This window comes from Scaptodrosophila lebanonensis, unplaced genomic scaffold (genome assembly GCF_003285725.1).
Source record: "Scaptodrosophila lebanonensis strain 11010-0011.00,11010-0021.00 unplaced genomic scaffold, SlebRS2 tig00000089-arrow-pilon, whole genome shotgun sequence".
NCBI classification, from domain to species: domain Eukaryota; kingdom Metazoa; phylum Arthropoda; class Insecta; order Diptera; family Drosophilidae; genus Scaptodrosophila; species Scaptodrosophila lebanonensis.
The window spans coordinates 62,549-89,623 of NW_022060565.1; the positions used below are offsets into that span (position 1 = coordinate 62,549).

At 36.0% G+C, this 27,075-nt stretch overlaps 1 protein-coding gene across 1 annotated transcript; it reads right to left on the bottom strand.

Moving 5' to 3' along the window:
• Window positions 1-1,354: 1,354 nt before the first annotated feature.
• LOC115626949 (potassium voltage-gated channel protein Shaker) lies at window positions 1,355-27,075 on the bottom strand. The gene is made up of 12 exons (XM_030522465.1): window positions 27,000-27,075; window positions 19,479-19,675; window positions 19,239-19,407; window positions 18,784-18,880; window positions 16,772-16,967; window positions 16,535-16,656; window positions 15,542-15,695; window positions 14,748-14,919; window positions 6,864-6,993; window positions 4,186-4,376; window positions 2,250-2,717; window positions 1,355-1,479 (listed from the first exon to the last, which is right to left on the bottom strand). The coding sequence occupies exons 1-11, from the start codon at window positions 27,073-27,075 to the stop codon at window positions 2,257-2,259; spliced, it is 1,965 nt and encodes a 654-aa protein (XP_030378325.1). The 3' UTR covers window positions 1,355-1,479; window positions 2,250-2,256.

Here is a 27,075-nt window from a genome sequence, read left to right on the forward strand (position 1 = left end):
TGTATATACTTATATGTGTGTGTGTGTTTGTGTATTTGTGTGTGTGAGTGAAGATAGCTCTTAATTATTTTGAATTTAGATTTCCTATGCGGCGACTTCAAAAGGCGCAAAATGCTTAAAAACAACAGCAAAGTGAACACAAAATATTTTCTTATACTTGTAGATAAGTATATTCAAATGCCAGAATTTTTGATTTTGATCGTGTGCGAGAGGCCAGCCAGTATTTAAACCAGGCATTCAGTACGAATATTCTCTGCAGAAGTCTCTAACAGATTGGATGCAGTTTGCGAAAACGAAAATAGACCCATACTTGTATTGGCAGGGAAGATGATATGATGGAGGCAATATTGTGACTGGATTGTAGAAACGTGACAGCAATCATTAGTTTTCAAATAAATGAAATATACAAGTATATTGGCAAATTTATTTTGAAGAGAAATCTTATCGATATGGAAGGGGAGAACCGGGCTGTCTGGAGGTCTTATTTTTAAATAACCGATTGAAAGTGTTTGCCAGTTTGCAGAAAATTTGATGGAATTCCAATATTTTGTGATCCATGTTTGGTTAGCAATAGCAGGATGCCCTGAAACATTGTGAATACAATCTGATCTTTTCGTTTCGTGTTGTTTTAAAGGCGGTACGAGTTTCCCATTCGATAATAGCTAAAATACCTGATATGTGGCTTATATAGGCTAATTATTAATCACATACTTAATTATGCAAAAGTCTGTCGATTGGGAAAAGATGTGAGTATTGCCAGGAATGGCATTTCGTCCTTCATTTTGTCTCATGGCTTGTGTAGCTGGTGTTTCAGTGGAAGTTTGTTATGCCTTGCATTACTTTGCTGTTGCTATGTGAGTGTGAGTTTGTGTGTGTGTGTGTGTGGCTTTGTTATTATGGGTGTGTGCGAGCCCAATTTCGTGTGTGTGTGTGTGTGTGGTTTTGAGTGCTTTTTCGAGTTCATCTCGCTAGGTAGAGTTTTTAATGACTTGGTTAAGTTCTCTCTTGAGTTTGTTGATAGAAATGAATAGGCCGGGTTAATGCCCTAATGCTTTGCTGTGTTATATATGTATGTATTTGTTTCATTCAATATATTATTAAATAATATTAAATATGTGTGTTCAAGTTGATTTTACATATGTATGCTTTTTCTTTTTTTTGGGTTTCGATGTTTTTCAAATGTATTTATTGATCTTGTTTTATTATTTTATGCATTAAATAATTTAAATTATATGTATAATGTATCTGCGATTTTTATTGGTATTTTCGTTTTCTTTTTTTGTGGGTTTTCTTTGTTTTTTTCGTCTTCTGTTATTTTTAAATTTATAATTTAGTTTAATTAAATATAATTTAGCATTAGATTAAATTTGTTTGTTATTTGTTCTACTTAAATTAAACTTAAACAGCTTTTGTAGTCGTTTCTGGCATCCAACGTAACACTTGACAAGGCCAAATTTATACCACGTAACGTCTTTTTTACTGCATTTGGCCATTGGGTTTGGCATTGGCATTGGCATTGGCATGAGTTTCGAATGCGAATTTAATTTGGTTTGGTATGCAAATTGTTGGAATTTGTGGTTTCAAGTATGCGATATATACCATACCATACATACATGTGTACAGATATAGAGCGCGTCACGTGGAGAGAAAAAGAGAAAATAGTTAATGCTAATAAAATTCTCTTGATTTAGTTACCCTTTAAGAGTTTTAGTCTGAGTGTGTGAGCATGTAAGTACGCGTGTGTGTGTGTGTGTGTGTGTGTGTGTGTTGGTATTTGTAGGTGCAGTAAGTTGGAAATTAGGGAGCTATGTATACTATATATGGTACGAGTAGGTTATGTTGTTGGACCAACGCTGCGCAATCCTTGAGTGAAGCAGCTCGGTACTTTATTGAAAGATCATAAGTACAAGTCTATTGTATGATGAGGCGCTCTGTACGATCTGGACTTCTTTAACGTATATGTATATTCTAGCTATTTTCTTATTTTACGAATATATTTTATAAGTATATACAACTTAGCTACCTACATAAGAGCTATGACTAGTAATAGTAGTGGTGCAGCAGAGAGAGAGAGAGAGGGAGATACTTAGTAAGATATAAAGTGCAACTAATTGGATGTTGAGTGTTGAGTGTAGAGTGTTGGGTGTCGGGTATTCCTTTATTTATTTATTTGTACGGTTTGGTTTTTCTTTTGGGTTTTGGGGAGTGTAAGAAAGAAATGGATTGAGTCGCTATTGGCTAACACTTACCCAGTAGTCAAACGTCGGTCTCGATACTAACAGCCAAGGCATTATTGTGTCTCATTGTGAGGCTATTGCCACCACTTGCTGTCGCACCGCTGACGCTTATTGTGGACTTCTGCTGCTTGTAGCCGTTCTGCAGCTGCAGCTGCTGCTGCTGTTGCTGCTGCTGCTGCTGCTGCTGGTAAAGCTGTTGCTGCTGCTGCTGCTGCAGCTGCTTATCGAGCGAGGACGACGTTTGTTGTTGTTGCTGCTGCTGTTGGTGTGGCGGCGTTTGTGACGTCGGTGGCTGCTGTTGTTGTTGCTGCTGTTGCTGCTGCGATTGCGACTGCGACTGCGTGTGTGCTCCTAAAAATGGAGCCGCCGTACTACGTCCAGGATGTGTTTCAGTTAATCCCGGCGTTGATTCAACACCATCATCCAAATCCATCATATCCGATGAGGACTCAGACAACGATGATTTCTTCAAGTGTTGACCTACTTGTAGTTTTATGCATTTGTTTAGTGTTGTTGTTGTTTTCATTGTTTTCATTATATTGATATATTGTGATTTGTTTGTTGTAGTTGTATTTGGTTTGTTGTTGTTGTTGTTGTTGTTCATAGCGTAGGTACACATAATTGTTACAGTACAAATAGCAGTGTGGTGCAATAGTTGTGGCAGTGGTGGCAATGGATGTGGTTGGTGGCAGGATATATATATCGGGTGTGATTCGGATAAATATCGGTTCGGATTGAATAATGGACGAATTGTTGTTGGCATTATAACATTGACATAATAATTCATATATAGAACACATTTGTGATTGTTGTACATTTGGTTTTTTTGTATTTTCGTTTTCGTTTTTGGAAGTCGTTTTTTAAATTGCAATGCGATTAGCAGAATAAAGAGAGAAACAAAAAGAAGAGAGAGAGAGAGAGAGAGAGAAAGAGGAGATCACACATACAGTTGTAATGTATTAATTACAAAAACGTTTTGTTGTTGTTGTTGTTGTTACACACAGAACACACAGTACGTGTACGTTGTAGGTCGATTCGCTTTGTACAATGTAGTACATATTTGTAGCATGCAGTTCATTGTTGCCACCAGTAGTTGCAAGCACAACCACACGCTTATGCGAGTATATAGTGCCTGTATTGCTACTCTCTAAAGCGTTAAACGGTGTAGGAATATTGTTTGTGTAAAGGCCTGAAACGGCTGTTCACTAATACGAGTAAGTATGAGTGTGATTCAAAATTCACAATTGCATGAAGGCGCCCATAGTGGGGCGCTAAAATGATGCTGGGCCCAAAGAACTATTCACTGCAGCTACGAGTTGGATTCAACAGCTGCGAATTTGAAAATTATGGTTTATTTGTTTGGCAATACATTTCTTGCTAGTGGGCCTGAGGTGGGGCTACGATGCGACATTAAGACGTAAGATTTACGGACTGCACATTATAGTGGCGGGCTTGCAGATCTACACAGTGCTGGCAACATGGCTGATGTTCGGATGATGCATGCGTTTTGCAGAACGTTCGTGTATTTGCGAATGTAAGGCAACACCGCCGCATCAATCTGTACCCACATTTTTTGTTTCTTTCTTCGTAAATGTTTCTATTTTTATTCAACACGAATTTAAGCTTAAGTTAATGTATATATATGTGTATATATATATACACAGTTAATATATAGGTATATATTGCATACTATGTGTAGGTAGGTTGATTTGTGTGTGTGTGTGTGTGTGTGTGTGTGTGTGTGTGGCATGTAGCTATGTATTTGGTGGATGTACTTAAAAGCAGTCCCGTCGAATGTTAATCGTTGTATATACATATATACTTATATTCATATATACTTGTATATATAACGATTAACATGTATATGTGTATAGCATATTTATATGTATGTATGTTGTTGGTATTGTGGCTGTGCTTGTGGTTTGTGGTTGTGCACATTTCAACTTACCTAATGTACCTGGCAAATATGGACAACTAGTAACATGATTAAAGTTTTGGCTCTGCATCTCCTCCTGATCCGTTTCGCGGTGATAGAAGTAATTGAAATTACTGACGATAACCGGTACCGGCAGTGCGATTGTCAGCACACCAGCAATGGCACACAGTGATCCCACAATTTTTCCCCAAACGCCGACAGGTCTGTTTGTCGAATAATTTTTTTTTCGTTTTCATTTCAGTTTCATTTTCGAATTTCAGTTTCGAATTCAATTTCAATTTCGATATCAATTTTCAGCATTTTTTCATTTTCGTATATCAAACGAGTTTCAATGCAGTTTTCCAATTTACATTTTGCGTGCGTTCATTTGCATTTTTTTGTTTATAGGCGTTTGTTGTTTTGAATTGGGTGATGGGTTTTTGTTTGGTGCATTGTTTTTTAAACGTTTTTCGGTATTAAATTTGTTTGGTTTATAATTTTGTTATTTATTATTATTCGAGATATATATAAGTAGATTTTTGGTTTGTTTGTTTGTTTGGATGGAGCGAGCGATGTTAACGAACGATAAATAAAATGAAAATACAAATATATAATAAATGTAAAGAAAAATTTTCGTTTTTCGGTCTTTTTTTTTTTTGGGTTTTTTTGTGATTGAAAATCATATGGTATTATATATTTAATTAGATATATTATAATATATTAATATAGGTATATATTGTATATTGATAAAATATATATAAGTATGATATATTAGAGAAGTATTGCATATTATAATTAAATAATATTATAGCAAAGAGTACTCGAAAAGAGGCACAACACTTAAAACGAGTAGCGTAGTTGGTTTCTTTATATGTACTATATACAGACATATTCATTGCATAGGTAAGAGAGAGAGAAAGGGAGAGCGAGAGAGAGAGTTAGCGGCAGCGCGCAGTGCGTATAACAAAACTTTTTAGTGAACGACTACACAGAGTTGAGCTGAGCTGAGCTGAGTGGTGTGGAGTTGAGTGGAGTGGAGTTGAGTGGAGTTGAGTGGAGTTGAGTGGAGTTGAGTTGAGTGGAGTTGAGTTGAGTAATTGTCGGGCTTGGTAAGAGAGGGATGAGTGGCTATGGATGGGGGTAAGTGGGGCGGAGCGGTTGGCGCGGGCGTGCGATTTGCGTTTGATCGGCTAGTTGGATTGTTTGCTAGTTGTACAAATGAAGCGCTGAGATATCTTCTTCTTTTTTCTTGTGCCACGTATGTTAATGTGCATGTATGTATGCGCGTGTGTGTGTATTTGATCAGGAAGAAGATTGAATGATTAGAGCGGTGAATGGGGGAAGGGGGGCTGTACGTGTTTGACTCTTAGCAAGTCCGCTATGGCGAAGCGGATGAATTGCGTTGGCTGATAAAATTTTTGGGCAGGAAAAGGACATGCAACATGCAGTTAAGGATGTAAAAAACGGGCGTGCCCGAACAAAAGAAATTGATTAGTTTTTGTTGTTGATTTTTGTTTTTCCTTTTCGGTTTTTTTAAATAATCTCAGAGCATTTTTAATGAAATAATGCGGCTAGCATTCAGCTCGGCTTTGAGCTTCGGCTACTTAAGGCACTTTGTAAGTGGGCGTGGCAGCATCATCACGCAATTAGAGCCGCTGCACTAAGCGCATATAACGCGTATGTGTGTGTATTTGTGTGTGTTTGTGTGTGTGTGTGTGTGTGTGTGTGTGCTTATGTGTTGCCTGTGCACTTGCGTGTGTCTGATTGTTTGCAAAGAATGGCGAGTTGGTGCAAAATGAAACGCATGTGTGAGATACATATGTATGTATGTATGTATGGTATGTATAGTGTATTCCTGTGTACATACGTATATATGTGAAATGTGTGTATATGGTATGGCGTATGCTTTGCTAAAATGTTTGGTGAAGTTTTTATAGTTGTTGTTACTTTTGTTTTGGTTTGGTGAACTAAACAACGACACAACGTTACATTGATATTGTTAAAAACAAAAACAACAAATAATAGTCAGGTAAGACAGGTTTATCTATTCTTCCTTTTTTTCTTTGCTTTTTTTTGTGCTTTTCACACTTAAGGCAATGGCAACATTTGACAAATTGTGGGCGTGTGAATAGCTCCGACTGTTGCCCTTGTCTAAGCTACTGGTAGCACCTAATTGTTTTGCAAGAGAACATAACAGAAACGCAAATAAAAGGGTTGAAACACAAGAGAGCAGTAGTAAGTAGGCACATAGTAGTAGGTAGGAATGTAATAGTATTTTAGCAGAAAAGGCAGTAGTCAGGTGGTAGTGGTGACTAATTTAACTTAAACTAAATCTGTAGCCAACCAAAGAACATAAGACAAACAATCGAACAAACAAACAGCTCAACGAATCAAAGAAAGAGGACAACAACAGTTAAAATGCATATTTTAATTATAATGAAGAATTATATAATAACAGCGGTTTAGTTTGTTGTTTTTTTCTAGCATATTTTCAGTAATATTTCTTTTTTAACTTTTTCGTAATTCGTTTCTTTTAGTTTTTTTTTTTTTTTTTGCTTTTTGCGGAATAAGTAAAAACGTAAAATGTTAAAATAAAAACACAATTGCTTGGAGTGCGCAGAGCGCATATAGTACGAACAAAAAAATAGTCATAATCATAATTAGAGAAAACATAATTGTTATAAGAATTAGAATTGTATAGATTTTCATACGTCATGTCACCATATCCAACGGTAGTCATGGTAACGACAGCCCACCAAAATGCATCGGGTATGGACTTGAAGAAGGAATTTTCGCTTCCAGCTTCCGCAAAATAAACCGCCGATGAGAAGAGTACGACGCCTAAAATTGATGGGAAAAATTGCTTTGCATTGGTACCGAAATGTTTTGTTTGGTGTGTTTTTTTTTTTTTTAAATTTTTTTGTTTTATATTATGGGTTTTTGTCATTAAAAAAAAATTATATAAATAGGGTTGATTTATTTTCATGTTTTGCAACAATATTGCGAGACGTCCGGTATGTGCATCAAGTAAAGGTCAGGTAAAGTTTTTATATAGGTATGTATGTTGCCTTCGACTAACGCTTGGGTTGTGTTTTATGCTTCAAGCCATAATCAGAGGCTAAACACTGTTTGTTTTATTATCTGTTTGGCTTCATATGTCCGAGTTGATTTGTGTGCGTGTGTGTGTAAATGCGTGTACGTGTGTGTGTATGTGTGTGTGTGTGTGAATAGTACTTTAAAATCTCTGCTAAACAACGACATGATGTCGCAATTAAAATTTTGTATTAACTCTACAAATCGTAGATTAAACGATGCCCAGAGGGCATGACTTCGAGCCAAAACTGTAAAATAGTATAGTTAATTCAATTCAATTCAATTCAATTCCAAATTTCGTTGTGTAGCATGAAATCTTTGCTGTTCCATTTCACTTCAGACTCAATATACTTTCTGTTGTGTTTGTTGTTGATTGGCTGTCCTAAAATAAAGTTTGTTGTGTTATAAAATTGACCAGAAAATTGCAGTGCAAGTCGTGCCTTTTGGCCGCGTGGTCATGCAGCCGACCACATCTGGCTCAAAAGATACGAGCTAGAAGTTGTTTTTGTTGTTTGATTGATTGATTCACTCGCGGCATTCCCAAGCAGAAAATTCTAGAATTATTCCTTACCTACGGGCGGTTTTCTTTTCTTCTACGTATATCTTGCAAAGGGGGAAGAAGCTTGGAAGGGCTAATATGTATTTTATTTTATGGATATACTCGTAAGACATATAGATTGTGGTCTGGTGTGCTAATTCACTTGGTATCATCAGCTCAAGTGAGAAACTGAGAAATATGGTGATATTTGGAGTGAAACACACAAAGAAAGAGCGAGATAGAGGAGAGCAATGAGAGCGACGAAGACGATAACGATAACGAGAACGAGAACATGAACGACGACGGTGACAATGACGGCGACGACAAATGAAATGATTATTATTATTATAATTAATATATATGTATATTTTTTTTAGATATATAATGTTCTTTCATATCGGGTAAGATACGAGTATTCTGCTTGGGGATATAGATAATAGAGAAACGAATACAAATACTTCTATATAGTAGTATATAACTTAGGGCATGTTTAAAGTTATAATCCGTAAAAAATGTAAACCATATGTTTAAAAACTGAAAAGCAAAGCATGCTAAAATGTTTAAGGAACTAAAAATCAATTCAAGTTACACTCAAAGTTCGAATGAATGGCACATGTATATAGTACTTGTATGTATAAGAAAAGTTAGCGCATAAGATGCGCCAAAGTTGGATAGATAGCAATAGGGAGAGGAGGTTGGACAGTGAATGATTGAAATACAGAGTGGTGAGATATAGTAAAGACAGAGAGAAATAAGAGCGAGCGAGCGAGCGATCACAACAATGAACGATAACGACGACGATGTAACGACAATCGATATTACATACACACTTTACGATAAGACACATAGGAATACAAGTAGCTAGAGCTTTGATAAGTTGAGTCACAGGCTGTAGTGTCTAATTCAATTAATTTGTTAATTTAGTAGTTATTAATATATGCAATTAAGGTGGCATTTGAATTTTTACACATATGTACTTGTACAGAATTTCGTTTTTACATTCTATGGAGGAAATATGTTCGTCGTCTATACAACTGTACAAGTCAGCGAGAACAGGACTTGAGCCTTTTTTTCGTTTGGTTATTAGGACTGGTATTGGTATTGGTATTCATAGATTTACATATGTACAACTAACCAAAGTTCTAAACTCAAACCATTTTTGGTTCAGGAGAATGCTGTTTATTACTTCAGTTAACGACTCTTTTTATCAGATAATCGTTTGATTTTTATTTACCAAATGCAGCAAATAATGGTTGTTCTGTGATCGAGACTAAAAGACCTGTATTTGATTTGCAGTATTTTGGATTGATATTTGTTTGAGGACCGATTCTAAACAAAATAGTATTCGAAATCGTAGTATTAATCAGGTTTCATCTAGTCAGTTATTTGGTGAACAGATATTAATTTTAGTCTATCGGTAAGTTTTGGTATCTCGACACGTCCACTATGGCAATCAATGATTTGATATTAATCGATTCTTTAGAGTGGTATACTTGTATACAGGCATTAAAAATGAAATTCAGTTTTGATTCCCTGACACGAACAGACTTTAGTTGAACCGGTGGACTCGAAAGTTAATGCCAGTACCTCGACAATAGTATCGGTCATCAGTTCTTTGCAATATATTTAATTGATATTATATTCCACTGTTATCGGTGTTGGGCTGAATGGTGTGTTTGTAGGTTTGTGTGAGTGTTTTTGTTAACTTGCCTTTAATAAATATTTTATTAAATCATGTGTGTTTTATGTTTCACGTTTCAGCTATTTATTGGCTACACACACGCACGCACAGTGAGCAAAAGAGAGCGGGTTAGAAACAGGCTGGGAAGGGGAGAAAATTATTTCTATAGCCAAATATACAACACAATACGGGTACTTAGGCATAAACACACGATTCAGATTTACATTGTATGGACATATTTGTTTCGCTTTGATATAACCAGATCGATAGAGAGCAACACACAACACTCATATCCCAGATACAACAATAATGTAGATTTCGAAATAAAAATGGGAAAATAGATAATAATAATAGGGAGAAGAGGAACACAAAGAACAATAAGTAGAAGAGACAACGGTAGTGTTATATTACATTTAGCAGGTAGTAGTTGCAAATAGTATTATCTCTTAATTAGTTAGTAGGCTATGGGCAGCGTAGTACAATGTAGTCAATTGATTTAAATGTTTGTAATGTAAGTTGTACCTCATATCACCATATCCCACCGTAGTCATGGTCACAACAGCCCACCAAAAGCCGTCGGGTATGGACTTGAAAAAGGAACTCTCACTGCCAGCTTCCGCAAAATAAACCGCCGACGAGAATAGTACCACGCCTAACAAAGATCAGGCATAATTAAATTGAGTTGATTACACAAATAATTAAAAATGCTGTAAAGTGTTTCCAATTATTATTGGCACGTGTGTGTTGCACCATTGTCTTTTGGTATTTCCTCTTATTTTTCTTTTTTCTTTTTTCTTTTTTCTGCTTGGGAATATATATGTTCCATATTTTGGTATTTTGCTGTCTGATTCTCATACGAAGGCCGCCTTCATACCTTCATACAGCGACACATCGATAAATGCTTGATCAACACAATATTAGATAAAATAACATACACGACAGAGTTTAGAACATGTGTATATATATATGTGTGTGTGTGTTTGTGTGTGTGTGTGTGTGTGTGTGTGTGTGTGTGTGTGTAGACAAGACGTTAACATAGGTGTTGATACAAATGAAAATAAAATGGCGACAACGACCCACGTGGACAGTGTACGTATACAAGATGTGTAAGTTGCAAGTGGTTGCTTCTTTTGGTGGGGGGTTGTCGACAGCATCGAGTTCCATGAAGTTTCTTTGTTATTTAAAACAACTACAAGATATACTATACATAAAACTAGTAGAAAGATTTTGTTATTGAAAAGTACTTTTTATAAGTATATATGATTTGTTAATAAATCATATATTTCATAAAACTATTTCAAAGATATATATATTTTTTTTCGTTGTGCAAAAACTATAAAGAGGTGTAACAAAAATTTCATGTAGACAAAGAAAAAGTCTCAAAGTAGTTTTAAGATACGAGAAGTTAGGAAATAAGTGACATGGCATGTTCTCTTTATGGGAGTGTATTTATGATGTTTTGGGGGATAACATTTAGTGAGAGTGTATGTGTGTATGTGTTTATTACAAATAGAGCGCAAAATATTACAAATTGAATAAAACGAAAACATGTTTGAACGTAAGTTGGTTTTAGTGTCGAATCTTGGCTTCGTGGCTTGGTGGAGCCGAAGTCACAAAATTGCTTGGCAAATGTTCACAGAGTTCTAAAATGTTGTGGCATACTTTTGGGCGTATTTTAAGTACGGACCACCCGATTTATGATATGATTCCATATTCTAGAACATTTGGCGCAGCATCCAATTATGTATATGTGTATACAGGGGCAAAAGTTGAGCAAAATCCGTAATGAGGTTGCTTTTGGCTTTTGGCGCTCCCGTGTGGGATCACTCGCTTTACCTGGGTTAGTAATGCCATTAGATATGTATGCTATATGTCATTGTGTATTGTAGATTCGAGCTTTATATATTATATGTATTACTTTCACAGATAAACATGGAACTAGCTATGTACGAGTACTTTATACAATACGATATATATATTTATATATACGAGTACATATGAGTATATATATATTGGTTTTGTTTACATGTATATACATAGATATACATATATACTACACTACAGCAAGACAAATAATACAGAAAAATTCAATGAAAACAAGAATTGGAACAAAAGAGTTATAAACTTTGGGTTATTTAGTTCAAGTTCAATGAAACGAGTTAACAATTCTAAAACAAATTCAAAGGTTTCGAAAAAAAAAAAAAAAATAGCGGAATTTCGAGATATTGATCAATTTAATAACGTTGGTGCTTCTCATTGATTGATTAAATATTTCACATATTTCTCGATTCATGTTAACTCGTCTTGAACTATCGGTCGTTCCTTGTGTTTTGAATTTCTGTTATTTGAATTTAAGAATTTAAGGCTACACTATGCTAAGTTAGTACAGTTTAGTTGGGTGCATTTATGTATAGGTATGTATATGCTTTATACAATACATAGACGTTGCTTATATGTATATAGAAATATTTAGTTATGGTATTTATACATATAGTCATATGGCAGGCGCTAATGAGTAACTAGCCTGCGGTAGATTAGTAATATATATTTTTATTTTAAACACGAAACAAAACACGAAATGAATCGAACAGACGAAAACAAAAAGCAATCAATGAAAACAGAATTCAGAAAACTGCATTTTTATTGCAAGTATGTATGTATATAGTATACGGTAATTAGTCAAAAGATAGTACAACAACAATGTAAACTATAAACTAAAAGCCAAAATCAAAATCGACGCACAACGTGGACATCAAAAAGACGACGTAGACGAGGCAACGGTTACGATTACGGTTACTATTACGATTATGATTACGGTTACGGTTACAAACAACTTGAACATGTTAAAACGTGAACAACAATACAAAACTGATAGATATTGTATACAGATATTTATGTTTTTTTTTTTAAATATATATTTTTTTTGCTGTTATTTGGTTTGTTTGCATTTCATTTATATTGTTGGACAATTTATCGCATAGAAGATTGCCAATTTTAAGGCTATTTGTGAGCAGTTTGTGCAACGACCTGAGCACTTACATAGATACAAGTATATACGAGTATGTATATAATTAAATATGTGGTAGATATAGATATAGTTTCTGTTAGATAGCATACAGTTGTGGAAGTTGTGAGTTTGTGATAAACAAAGCGAGTAAGAGAAAAATAGAGGGGTAGGTAGAATTATTGTTAGATTAATAGACAGAGAGGTAGACAGAGTTATAGACAGAACTGTAGATATGTTATGGATATATTTGCAGGCAGAGTTATACACAGAGCTTAGAGTTCAGAGTGTGCCATGGAAATGAAAATAGTTGAAGAGCTGGAAGTTTTGGGCGCAACATTAACGTTGTAATTCGTCATTTGCCACAAAATGCGTCAGGGCCTTAAAATTGCCAACGACTATGCGCGGCATACATAAAAACCATATAAATTGTGTTTTTACTCTGTCAAAGTATATCAGGAGCAATAGACTAAAATTCGAGTAAATTGACATTTTGGTCGTTTTCTAGCCAAAAAATTAATGGTGTTGAAAAAAGTTCTCGAACTTTACAAACTAGAAATACCGTAAATATGACACGTAATACAATCGATGTTACTAATACTATAACTAACGCCGCGATTACGACTGTCTGGCTCGCTTATATATATTATAGTCGCACATACATACTAGTATGTATCTATCTATCTATCTATTTATCTATCTATGTATCTAATGCCTTAATAGATAGATAGCGTATATCAGTAGTTAATTGCGCTCTACAGGCGCCTATTTGGTCTAAATATGTTCCATATTTTTTAATTTTTTTAATTGATTTTACTAGGTTAGATAAGATTAAAAGATTGCAAGAATTGACTGTTTGTTGTGGTGGTAGGTGGCACGATTATATTGATACATAATGTAACTATTAAGTTTAAAGAGTATGTATGCTTACGTTGTTTACTTTCGCTGCTATTTGAATGTTAGCTGTTGACTTGGTTGGTATTTGGGCGGTGGGGGCGTATACGTAATATAGTCGAAGTCGCTTATAACGACATATATTGGTTAGTTTAATTTAATACTTAGTTTAATTTGCTAAAATAAATCGCTTAAAAGTTTCCTTGAATGTCGTTATAAGCGATTTCAACTGTATATTGCAATATTATTTAGCATAAACTAATCGTACTATACTTTACTTGATTACTTTGCTAGTTACGTGTTTTTGTTTTTTACTGTTTGAAATTTATTTGCAGTTCCTGTGCATCTTAAGAGACCTACATACATAGGTATAAATACCTATAGTTTTATCGTAATTGTGGCATATACTTTAATTTGTATAGATTATGTTGAGACTGTATTCGTGTTAGAGACTGTGGCGTGACCTTGCAAGAAAAGAGGCTTATGTTTTAAAAACCATTAAAAGTTTCTCCATATAATTATTCATTTGTTGCTGTTCTTCCCTTTTGTTGCAAGCCCAGCTCATGTTTTCACATTTTTTCTTCATTGTATATTGTTAAATTAGATGAAAAATCAAAAATGGTTAAAAAGCATAAAACGTTGATATTTATATATATATATTTAGTATTTTAATTGTTGTTGTTGGGGTTGTTGTAGTTTCTAACGTTGTCAAAATCAAACACATTTGTTGCTGTTTAAGTTGATTTTGTTTGCTTTGGTAATGAGAGGTTGGTTGGTTGGTGGGTTGGAGGGTCTTGGTATTCAAAAAAATGATGAGATTTAAAGTGAAATGTGCTTTCTTGTTTGTACCTAAAAGAAAATTTTCCATTTCATAATTATATATCTATAGGTATATATATGGATATTTGTATGTATCTTTTGTTGTTGTTTTAAGGTGGTTAAATGAAAAAAAACCCTCTACACGTAAGCAACAAATCGTTATCGTGGTTTTTGTACTCGGGTATTGTTATTGTTGTTGCAACTTGTATTTAGTGTTAAGTTGTTGGCACAGTCTTGCAGTCACCGAGCAGTTTAGTCAGTCTTTTTTACCAAAATTCTGGTAGAATATTGATTCAAAAAAAAGTAACCCAAGAGGCACAAGTTGGTGTCGTATATACGAGTAGTTTGTCGTCTCTTTTTTACTTGGTAGGTAGTATTGTGTTGGCACAGTCATATATACATATATTATATATATACGAGTATATATATATATCTATATATATTATATATATACTATATGCGTGTGTGTGGGTGTAAAAAAGTTATATATTTTTGTATAGAATATATGTATATATAAATAAATGGTTGTTTGGTTGGTTGTTGTTGTTGTTGCAGTTGTAACTTACCTATAAATAAGAAAAATATAAGTAAACCTAATTCCCGCATTGAGGCTTTCAGAGTTCGTCCTAATATTTGTAAACCCTTCGAATGCCTAGATAACTTAAATATTCGAAATACTCGAACTAATCGTATCACTCGTAATATTGCCAAGGACATAGCCTGATTCGATGACTTGTCCTAAAAATTTATAATTTTTGATATTTGTATATATGTAGAGCATGTAAGTTTATGTAATAAGTACAAGTATAGATTAGAGTGTTTAAGAGGAGCGGTGTTAGAGGTAAGTGGGTTATTTGTATTTTTGTTTGCGTGTTTCTTTCTTTTTTTGTTTGTTAGTATTCATTTACAACAATGATTAGTATTAGTAAGTATAGCATTAAAAGTGTAGATATAATCGGCAGTAAGAGTAAACAAAGGATCAAATTAAATCAAAAATAAAATAAAATGAATCGGTCACAAATCGGGCCATTTAAATCATAGAAATATACACATATTGCACAATATGTTACATTTTGTTTAATTTACGCTGCTTATACTTGAAAATAAAAAGAATAAAACTAAATGCAGGCAATTTATCTTTATATGGAAATCAAAATAATGTTTGGCAATTGGCAGAAGTACATGATTTAGCTGTAATGCTCACATACAGTGTGTAGTTATTGCACGCGTTATTGTATATGCAGCTGTTTATTTGTGTGTGGATGTGTGTGGGTGTAGTTGTGTGTAGTATACAAGTATATAGTAGCTTGTACGCATATGTAGTATAAGTATACCGCTTGGCCAAACAAAAATCTCATACCTGTGGACTGACTGGCGCTTTTGGAAGGTTTAACGTATCCTCCTCCTCGGCAACGACAGTCGCTAGTGTTATAAAGTACGGAATGATGGCGATTATGTCGATAACATTCATGACATCCCTGCAGAAATTTAATTTGTTCGGACATGCGAGGAACCTGCAATCGTTGGAATAAACGGCACCATAACGGAAAAAAAAAAACAAAAACAGATGAGGCAGGGCAAAGAGAGCCAAAGCGAGAAAGAGAAAGAGAGAGAGAGAGAAAGAGTGGGAGAGTTAAAATAACATATTCATAACATATTGGTAGAGTTTAAAAGTGAGTGAGGGCTCAAACAATATTTGTAGTATAATACAACTTCTACTCTTCTACTCTATTAATATTTTACTGCTGCCACTCCAAAGAAACGTGGAGTGACATTTATTTTGAAATCAGCTAATGATCAATGATGGTTCATGTAATGCTTGTAATGGCATATGGAGATTTAAAAATTATAGATATTCTATAAAAAAACGAACAGTTTAATTTACTAAATGGATTTTCCTCCTTATCTATAAGCTGCTTAGAATCAAAATTCAATATAATATAATGTAATATTCTTTAAATGTGCTTTTGTTTTCTTCAGGGGACAAATCGAGCGAAAATTTCGACACCCATTGGGGTGGATTTTGGGCCATTTGTGCTTAATATTTCGAAGTACTTTTCGTACTTTCGTGTCTTGTCATCCATTGAGAACGAGCTGCTGTTAAAATCGCGAATTTCTCGAACTAAAAAAAAATGTACTCGGTATTTTCTTAAGTTTAACGATACTTAAGGAAATTAAGTAAATTTCGAATTTTGTGTTACTTGGATTTCGGATGAAAAAAAATTGTTTTCTCTGAGTGTATCTTTCCCATCACTACTAACACTGATCTCTCTCACTTAATTACTAATTTGTTACTGTTGATTAAAGTCAAGATGAAGGTGTTGTTGTTTTAGTTTTTGTTTTTGTTCCATACCTGACAGTTAGTTCAAATGTAAACCAAATAATACATAACGTTTCTATAAGGAAGAAAGGATCTGTGATGTCAGGCACCTCGTCTTCCTCGATTTTTGTGCCATTTGTTGTTGTATTGAACACCTGCAAGAGAATGTGAAAGAACAGCATATGGGGTGTATGTTATATTGGTGAAAATAATTGGAGACATGCATAAATGTGTGGTTGCATGTGAGAACAGGTATAGTGTAGTACGCACCTTGTAATGCTTAAATTCGGGTAATGTTTCTAGACAAAATATAACAATTGATAGCAATATAACAAATACACTAATTATGGCTACAACTCTGGCGGCTTGTGAACTCTCTGGATACTCAAAGAGCAGCCAGACTTTTCTTTGTTTCTCATTATCCGGTAATGGTCTTTCTTCCTCTTTTATAAAGCCTTCATCCTCTCTGCATGCGCATGGGTATATGGGAAAAGAGAAGGGCGTATAAATATGTTAAATAATGTGTAGGCAATTGTATTAAATTTATATTTAAATTTACTTCTTTATATAATTGCATAATTATTTTGAACTGTTTTAAGCAAAATTTGCGTTGGTTTTGGTTTAAGCTGCACGAGCAACTTCAAAGGCAGCTACTGCATATGTGGCGGCCAATGGTTTACACTAAACATAGCAACAAATTCCATAAAAGTATCATATTAAAACACTAAGCGCTAATCAAAATAACGTTGCCAACCGAAGAGTAAAAGCGCACGCGCAACTTGCAAAAATGGCGTGTATTTGGTGTTGTTGTTATTTTCAGTTTGAGTTTGGGTTTGAGTTTGAGTTGTGTGTGTGTGTTGTAGGTATGTGTATACGAGTATATAAGTAGATATATATAGAGTATGTAGGTGTGTATATTTTGGATAAGTATTACAGTATAGGATGCATCGACATTCTCGACATTCGATCGGCCTCACGCTATTGTAGTTTGGGGCTCGCCGTTTCCTCTAACGGCACTTTAGGTTCTCCTTTGCCAGGACTTGCCGTGAGATGCACTTAACGGGGCCGGCCACAGTGCCCCCTCTCTGCCGTATGAACAAAATTTTAAGCTGGTGGTCAAGTTATTAATGCGAATCCATTTTCAATTGGCCGTATTCGCTTCTCATAATTCTGTTTCTGTTGTGTCGGTTTGTTGTCAGCTTGCGTGTACATGTGTGTGCGTGTCTATGTCTATGTGTCTTTTGTTTTTTGTTCTTATCGTAATATATAGTAGAGCGTAAGAGCGTTTTGCGCTTGTTAAAGTAATATATATTTCGTGAATTTCGAAACACAAACATTCACCTCTATTGAACTAAGTGCAGTTGAATATTTAACGTAATTATCGTAAACTTTGAGTAATAATAAGATTATAAATATATATGTATGCATGGTAAACAATTTAACATCAACAATGAATAAACGCATTGTTCATTATAAGCGCTCAATAGTTTTCTTTTATGTTTTCTGCTTAAATTCAAATTGATTGTTAACTAATATTTTACATTTTACACAGGGGAGTAAAGTTTGTCTAGGTTTGAAAAACAATTATTTGTGAGCCCTGCAGAAAGGGAGGGGATGGGGAATAGGATTAAAATCCAAGAGATTAAATTTAAAATGTGCATTCAGTGAGGTATGAATTGTCTCATTTGTTTTCAGATGCACGCACTTCAATTGGGATCAATCAAAAGCGTTAGGATTTCTCGTGAATTATAAATGCATTTAGTTTGTTGGTTTAATTTATTTGTGCTTTAGTTGCTTTAAATGAGTGCTTAACCAAAGTAGACATTTAAATTATGCTGCTTTTAATTTGATGGGAAATCCGTTTCGGAATATATAGTGTATGAATATTAGTTATATTTCGAGGGGCTTTTTCTTGAAACTAAATAAATTAACAAATTTAAACCATTCGCGCTTATGTTTTGAGTTGGTTATGTGGGTTTTGCTTAGATGAATGTTTATCTCTGTCTGCGTGTGTCGTGTCTTGTGTCTCGTGTCACGTGTGGATGTGATTTGTCTCAGTCTGCGTGCGCGTGTTGCATGCCTTTTACAATTGCTGAACATTTCTATTCTATTTGGTATTTTGCTGCTACCAATAAACCAAACCAATTTGTTGCTTCATTTTTTTTAGCTTGCATTCGTTTAATGTTTGTTTGTTTTTTAGATTGATTCTTATTTATTTTGGATTTTTGTTTAAATTGTTTTATTTATTTGCTTGCTTTTATTTGTATGGGCAACACGCTTACCTGAATTTATTAATTGCTTGATCACCTAATTCATAAAATTTTATTTCTTCACTAAATACGTCTAAAGGGACATTGACCGGTCTCCGTAGTCGGCCACCTGAAGAGAAAGATGTAAGCAGCATTATGATGGACGGGGGCGAATGACAAGCGACGGATGTGAAGAGGTCATGATTGAAATGTTTTGAAAATATTGTTGTCGTTGGATTCGCCGATCGTTGATGTAGATATAGATTGCATGATGAGTTTTTGATAGTTTTGGAGTAAAAAGAGAAGAGAAAAGTTTTGAACGTTAGAATTGGTGTTCCAAACAATATGATCGCACGAGTACGAGTTAAAGAGGGAGAGAGAGTAGTGCACATTAATTTGTATATATACTTGTATGTTTAGCATGATGTTTGTAAGCATATTGTGGTGGGACGCGGTGGTGTCGAATGCTATAGAACTATTAGACTCACCACTCTGATAATAGTATAAAATCGCATCGAAGCTCGGTCGACTACGGTCAAAAAAATATTCATTTCTCAGCGGGTCAAAGTACCGTAATCTCCGAGCTGGATCCCCAAGTAGTGTGTCAGGGAATTGATTTAGCGTACGTAGTTGTGTTTCAAACCTTAACCCGCTTACCTATTAGTCAGAGCAAACAAATAAATTGCACAATGCATTTTTCAAAAATATATATAAGATATTGTACATACATTTATAACGACTCTCTCGCAGAAATCATGATCGTGAGGAATGGGTTCAAAGTGTTGTGGTCCGCCACCAAAGCCATGACCAGCCCCCCCTTCTTCGTCTTGACTGCTCAATTTGGGCAAAGACCTGTGGACGAGAAAAAGCAAAAAATACTTTCTTAGTTGGGTTCGTTTAATTCTTGGTAAATCACCACTAAATACTAAAGACCATGTCCAATACGAGTACTTCATTACATGAATCCTTGACTCACATTATCAGATATTGGATAGAAATAAGTTGCAACTGCATTTTTGGCAACATTTAATTTATTGATTCTCATTTCAACGGTCGATGACATCGGGCAAGAATATTTAAAGCTTTGAAGCCTTTAACGAAAGAAAGCTGGAATGGTAATGTTCTTAAATTTCTAAAAATCCATATCTTTGGACATTTTATATGCGTCAAAAAAAAAAGGTTCAGAGTTGGAGACATTTTCAAAGAAAATTCGCTTAATCGATAAGGAAAATTGACCTTCATATATCTGTTATTTTTTATTGATTGCTATATTAGGCTGCATCCCTCCAAGTAATTAATTTATATTGAATAGTCTTATATCTAAGTAATTTATTTACATACATTTTTCCTAGTAGTTGTATTTTTTAAACTTAAATTTAATGTGCTAGCGAGCCCAACACTCATGGAGGACCGCCTACAATGTGACCGAGCCAAGAGCCAAGAGCCATGAGGAAGGCAATATATGTTTACACTTGTAATTGAAATTGTATTACAATCACATATATTAAGGCATCCATCCACACAAACATGCATACACGAGAACGTACAAAAGTAAAAGGAAAAAAAGACGAACAGCCATTGGCAATGCGCCCAAAATGGCGGCAAAGGATTTTATGCGACCAGCTACAGGCGCCCACACGATTCTACGCCCTTTATCGCTGTTGCTTCATTGTAGTAATGTTATGTTGTTGTTGTTATTGCTGATGTTGGTTTTTGCGGCCATTTTTGGGAAGCGTGCCAAGACATGGCACGTTGCCTGCTTTTGAGCGCACGGTGCGTTTTTTCTTGTTTTCTTTGTTGTTGTTGTTGTTCTTGTTGTTGGTGATGCATTTAATTAAGCGTGTAAGTGCATGGCTGGCTGTCTATCGGTGTGTCTGCTTGCCTGCTTGCCTGCTTGTCGGCTTGCTTGTGTGCTGCAATAATTGCTTAATATTGAGCGGCTGCATACATGCTCTTCCATATGCACATAATTGCATGCTTGATGAGCATCAGCATCTGAATGGAATTCACGCAGAGAATCGAGCATTTCGCATTTAGCAACATTTTTGAAATGAAATATTCACAGGCATAATTAAATTTGCATGCAAGTAGGTATGCACATGCTGGCCTTGGTGAAGCATGGCTTGGAACGGCCCGGCCGCTGTCACTAATTGTTTTTCAAGAGCTGCCGTCTGTTTTGTTGTTGCATATTGCAGGGCGCGTGACGTCAGCAGCAGCGAGTTTTATGCGCAGCTTCACAGTTTATGCTGTACATACAAGTAGGTATGTATGCTTCCTTCCCTATGCACCTGTGTGCTTAATACATAATGCTGTGTACATAAGTATAGCGCCCGCTCGACTTACATACAAGTATAGTATATTGTTCAGTTATCAAGTAGTTGCCATCGAACAACATAAAGGCAATATGCAATGAAATTAAATGCATTTCATTCGCTTGGAAATATCAGAAAATAGCTAAGCTTGGAGTTGTGTAAACGAAATGCAGTCGCACGCCCCCAAATATCGCCCAAATGCGGAGCACACATCTACCTACCTACATATATAGAACTATATAGCTATTGGTGTATATATGTGCACCAACACATGCAGAGGAGGCCGCCGTCACCGCCATGGCGCTTACTTGTTTGTGTTTATCTATGTAAATGTCTGTTTGTCTCGCTTGTCTGCCTGCCTGCTGCCTGCCTGCTTGCCAGCCTGCTTGCTAGTTTGAATGAATGATTTACTGACTACATGCCTGACTGACAGACCGAATGCTTGCCCATGTGCACTCTAAGAGCGCTTGCATGCTGCCGAACTTGTTCTGTAAATACTATATACTATATATATGTATGTATATAAATGTGTGTGTGTGTGTGTGTGTGTGTATATAGGTCAGCGGCACCCTGCTTGTCCTAGTCAACACGGCTATGACGTCATTCTGTTGCTTTTTGATGCCGCCAGCCACTGCAGTTTTGGGGCCACATCGGCACATCGGCACATCGGCCGACGCAGCGAATATATATGTATACAAGTATGTATGTAGGTATATACCCGAGTCGACCTATTTAAAGGCACCGCTTCCGCATTTCGTTGTCGTCCTCGTCGCAGTTGTTGTTGTTGTTGCTTTTGGTGTTGTCGGCAGCAGGTCAGGTATGTAATAAAATAAATGCAGCATGCATTATTTCAGCACCAGTTATTAATTGTTTAAAAAATAAGTTTCCTTAAAGCTTTTCATTTATTCGTAGTAATTGGCACAAAATAAAATAAACTTAAAATACTTTAAGTTCGACTGCAATCCGTTTTCACATTGGCACTTTAGGCCCAATTCAAGGCCAATGCTTTCCAACGAAATGTACGTTCAAACTTATAAGCGCTCTTACACTGAGTGTGCGAGTAGTTGATTCTTCAGTGCGAAGAGCGCCAACGGAAACAGCGAAATATATTTAATATTAATAAGTACAAGAGAGAATACTGCTCGAGTGTGAAATAATCTGTTCCCAACAACCTCTCCGCCGCTCTGCAACTTATATGAGCTGCGATACACACGCATAGCAGAAGCGAACAAGAAGCAGAACAAGAAACAAGAAAACCACTGTCGAAGGCTGGGGGCGTTGAATTGATTTGCTAAGAAGTTCTCTTACGATTAGCCGATTATATAATTTGTTGTGAAAGTTTTAGTTCATGTAGTTTTGGAATTGTTGACTGTATTGATGAAATTTGCAGAGTGGGAGGAGCGGGGAGCATACAAAACTTTCGATTGGCAAAGTTAACATTATAAGTTGTGGGTTGTTTGCTGTTTCCAGACAACCAGATGAAATGATGGACATCTATAGATTTGTTTCATGCTGATTAAGAATACATGTACATATTTTGTTTATGGATACAATGCGCAAATATTTCATGTTCGGTGTCAACAAATAAAATGTGAAATGACATTAAAATTTGAAAAGTGGTTCTGCAACCACGACTTTTGACTTTTGCATGGATTTTGTATGTAACGTATTGAACTTTAAACTCTGGTATTTACAAAATGAATTTTCGTATATACCTATACTTTTATTCTTGGTCAGCATCGCGAGCTGAAGCCACAGTCGTATATGGCCGATTATCTACATACTAGTATGCTTTGTGTTCGACTTATTTTTGACTTATATTTATCAAGCAAATTGTGGAGTTCATTAGATTCGTAGTTGTTCTTTTTCGGCTAGTCCTTTTTTCAGGCTTGGATTAAGCAATTTCTACGGTTTTAACTATCTTAGCAAAGGCTACATTTAAAAATAGTTTAAATAAATATAAGTCGACCTTTTAGGCTTCTATTAATATAAGTTATTTTGTTAATCAAAAAAGACAAATCCATTGTTTTAATTACAGTTATTTAACAGAGGCACTACAGTTAATATGTTTTATTCTATAAAAATAGGCTCAACATGACACTCAGTTGTTTTTATTTTCGTAGCTAATCTGCACTTGACTATGTATAAGCAGATAATTTCCAGTTTTCTTACAATTTCTACAAATAACATGCTCGAAACTATGCTCGAAAAGTAAGGTAAGCGGCTAAATATAAATGGATACAAGTATGATATTAATAGGAATGGAAATATGTTTCGCAAATATGAATTGAATTGTGAAATTCTGCATATAAAGGCAGTATCGTATTTTTATTTTGATTGTGTGTATTGTCAAGTGAGTTGGAGATTTCTCATTTCCCCAATGACTGAACTGTCTGATTTTATAGCGTGACAAGTCAGTGCGCAGGATGCTCTAAGCATTGGTCTCTGATGCCCGAGACTTGGGACAGAGCACGCGCCTTAAATCATGCAATGAAAGCAAACCAACAAACAGAAGCGTGCACTGCGCCATTGAGTACACAATATACATACTATATGGTATACGTGTGTACGTATGTATGTATGCGAGTGTATGTGCCATTGAGTCTATTTGTGTTTGTGTTTGTGTCTCGTGTCACGTCGTTGTCGTCGTCGTTAGCATCATCATCAGCATTCAGCGTCATTATTGAGTTTGCGCGCTTTTATGAACTCTGTGCGACTATCGGACTGTCAACGTGTGCCTGTGCGTGTGTGTGTGTGCGTGTGTGTGTGTGTGTGTGTGTGTCAATGCATGCCGGTCAAGGCAAAAAGGCGACGCACACAAATACATACTTGTTCTACACAATCGTCGCGCTCAACACTTTCAACTATTTTTAGCCCACCCAGCGTCCAATTCCGCCATCGAGAGTTGCAAAAGTATTTAAGCATGGCCAAGCAAATTTATGAGCTTTTTCCATGTCTGATTTTCGGGCCAATTAATAGAAAAACTTTCCACAGCTGCCAGAGCAGCCAGAGCTGGCAGAGCTGCATATTTATGCAAATACGCTGGCAAACATTTCGAGAGCGTCCCCCCTCGCCCCATGCCCGATTTATGATGCTCGATGCTCGAAGCTCGAGCTCGACGCTCGGTGGTTGCCCCAGTTGACATCAATTGACCAAGTGCCTTGAACTGCCTGCACTGCGACAGCATCCCATCGCATCGCATCGCATCGCTTGCTCCTCTCAGTACCCACAAGGGTCCAGTCGTTGCTCACACGTACATGCATTCATGTGTGTGCGCAATTGTGTGTGTGTGTGTGTGTTGGAATGCTGCTTATGCATGCATTGAGTGCGTTCTGCCCTGCCCAGTTAATCAAAAAAAAAAAAAAAAGTAAAAAAGTGTAAAAAAGACGGTGACAATAAAAATGCCAACGCAAAGTGCAGACAGAGAGCATATCAAATGCAATGCAATCAAAAGCTAAAGCAGCACGTGAACGAGAAGAAGAAGAAGAAGAAAATTAAGAAGAAGCAGAGGCAGAAGAAGCAGTGTTGTAGATGAAAAAATGCATGAGAAGTGGCAGTTACTGAGAAGGCAGCGGCGGCCACTGAAAATACACTCTAAAAAAAAGCGAGTACAAAATAAAATGCGAAATTAAATGAATATTCGTCCATTTTTTTTATTCACACAATTAAAATGAATAAAAAAATACTTCTATAGTCTGTTTTTCAATTTACCTTCTTTTTATTATAGTCAACATTTAAATTAATTAAGTAATTGTAACACACTTGACGGATTGATGAAAAATATTGTTTAATGATGTAAACAATAAAATAAAAATGTTCAAAGGTATTGCTAAATGAGGAAATGTAAAATGAAAATTGTCAATTGAATGCAGTTCCCTTTTTTTTTCCTTGAAATCAATTAAAATGAAAAACAAAATACTTGTGCAGTCTGTTTTTCCATGTTGCTGCCTAAAACGCGTTTTTGTTATAGTCAAAATTTAAATTAATTAAGTAATTGTAACACACTTCACGGATTGATGAAAAATATTGTTTGCACTAATATTTAAAATAAAAATATTCAAAGGTATTGTTAAATGGGGAAATGTAAAATGTAAATTGTCAAGTGAATGCAGTTCCCTTTTTTTTTAAATCAGACACAGACAAAAACGTCATATGACGTATATAAGATAAATATTAGTATACGCACAAGTGAGTCCAAGAAAATAGGGTCGCTGAAACACAAGACAGCCCATAAATATTGCAAGCAGCTGGCAAGGATTAGTGCGATAGGAAGGAGGGAAGGAATAACCAATAGGAAATACAGTCCACATACAAAGAAGAGAAGGAATTATATACCAAATGTAAATTTAAGGGAATTGCAAAAAAAGAGTAGATGTTGAAGATGGAAAAAGGTGTAGCTTTCAAGTAACAATGAGCAACATATTTCAATAACGAAGTCCATTTATTTTTGAATTCAAACATTTCGCTTGCATTTAAATTTCGCAAAATTGAATCAAAGGGCAATCTTATGAGTTCGTGATTATATGTTAATTTAATTTAATGTTAAGTTTATGAAGAAGGAGAACTCTTGTCTGTGTGTTATTGCAACTAACTATAAATAATTAATTTTTGATGTCAATGTGTAAATTTTTTAAGTAGATTAAAGCTATACGAATTTTAAAATAAATAGTTCGGTTCTTAAGTTATTCATCTAGTATACTTAGTAAACCAGTTAATAGGAAATAATAATGGTAATTAGTATTAGCTTTTAGCACGATTATTGGCAGAAATATGCAGTTCCACTCTTTTAAATTATATTGCATTTAATGGAAAAACGAATCGGGTAATAGAATAAGTAATTCGATTCGAACTCAGATGAGTTTGATTAAAAATACTTGTAAGTGCCCTTGCCATGTAATAGATGATGAGATATTTCGGAATTAACTGTAATTTTACTGCAATTTCTCACCCTACTCCCTTTCTTTTCTCTGAGTGAGACTCATCAAATTTAGCAAAACAAAAAGGGTGCGTATGAGGTGATGATGTGATGTGATGTGTGATGTGTGTGTGTGTGTGTGAGTGTGTGTGTGTGTGTGTGATGGCGTTGTTGTTTGCCCGCGGCATTCGGAAGTGTCAAGTGAGAGGCATGTGTGTAGGCCCTTAGCAAGTGTGTGATGGTGTTTGTGGGGGCAATCGGCTGTGGGTGGGGCTCTCCGACAACACAAGAGGTGCAAGCTAACAAATTTTTGTGCTGCATACGCATAGGGGCGCCTGCATTGTCAGCGCGAACATGGCAATAAGTTCAAGTTCATTGTTGAAATCGAAATTTGTCGAGCACAGAAGCAAACAGAAGCACATGCACCTCCCCAAATTCGATGGCTGGATACAAGAGCCACATCAACCACTAAATGTTAGCTATGAGCGTAATGCAATTGTGCAGCTGTGTAGGTGTGTGTGTGTGTGTGTGTGTTGTGCGCGTTGCCTTTTGTGATGTAGTCGGGTCTGACGTCACAAACGGCATTCAAGCTGCGAAAAGCTGTGAATGAATATGCCTGACTGTGACTTTGTTGTTGCTGTTGGTTTCTTTTTTTTTTTGTGAATCTGTGTGTGTTTGTGTGTGTGTGTGTGTGTGTGTGTGTGAGAGTGCCTTAGCGCTATTGCTGACGCCATTAGTGCCGCCGCTCGTTGCCCAGTGGTCCCCAAACTCGTTACTTATATGGCAACTCAGTCGCGCCCTCGCGCTACTTTGCATTCATACACACACATGTACACACACATACATACATATTCAAACATGTGAGAGTAGGCGTTGGGTGTGTGTCTGTGTCACTTGACAGCTGCGCGCTTTTGCACTTGATGTTGCGGCTGCTTCTGTTTCTGCTTCTGCTTCTACTTCTGATTCTGTTGCACTCAAGCCAAAGTGACAGGCAGCCGCAACCCAGCTCGGCAGTTATTTACTTGCATACTGCGAGGTGGTGAAGGGCAGCGAGGTGGTGCAGGGCAGCGAGGCAGGCGGCAATGCCAATGTTGCCAT

What these genes read in the sequence shown, in the direction of transcription:
- LOC115626949 (XM_030522465.1), bottom strand. Translation starts at nt 27,075, where the DNA reads ATGGCAACATTGGCATTGCCGCCTGCCTCGCTGCCCTGCACCACCTCG. An exon ending in TTTATACTATTATCAGAGTG is followed by an intron (nt 18,881 to 19,238) that starts GTGAGTCTAATA and finishes CTTTCTCTTCAG; the next exon opens with GTGGCCGACTACGGAGACCG. An exon ending in CAAGCAATTAATAAATTCAG is followed by an intron (nt 16,968 to 18,783) that starts GTAAGCGTGTTG and finishes ATGCGCATGCAG; the next exon opens with AGAGGATGAAGGCTTTATAA.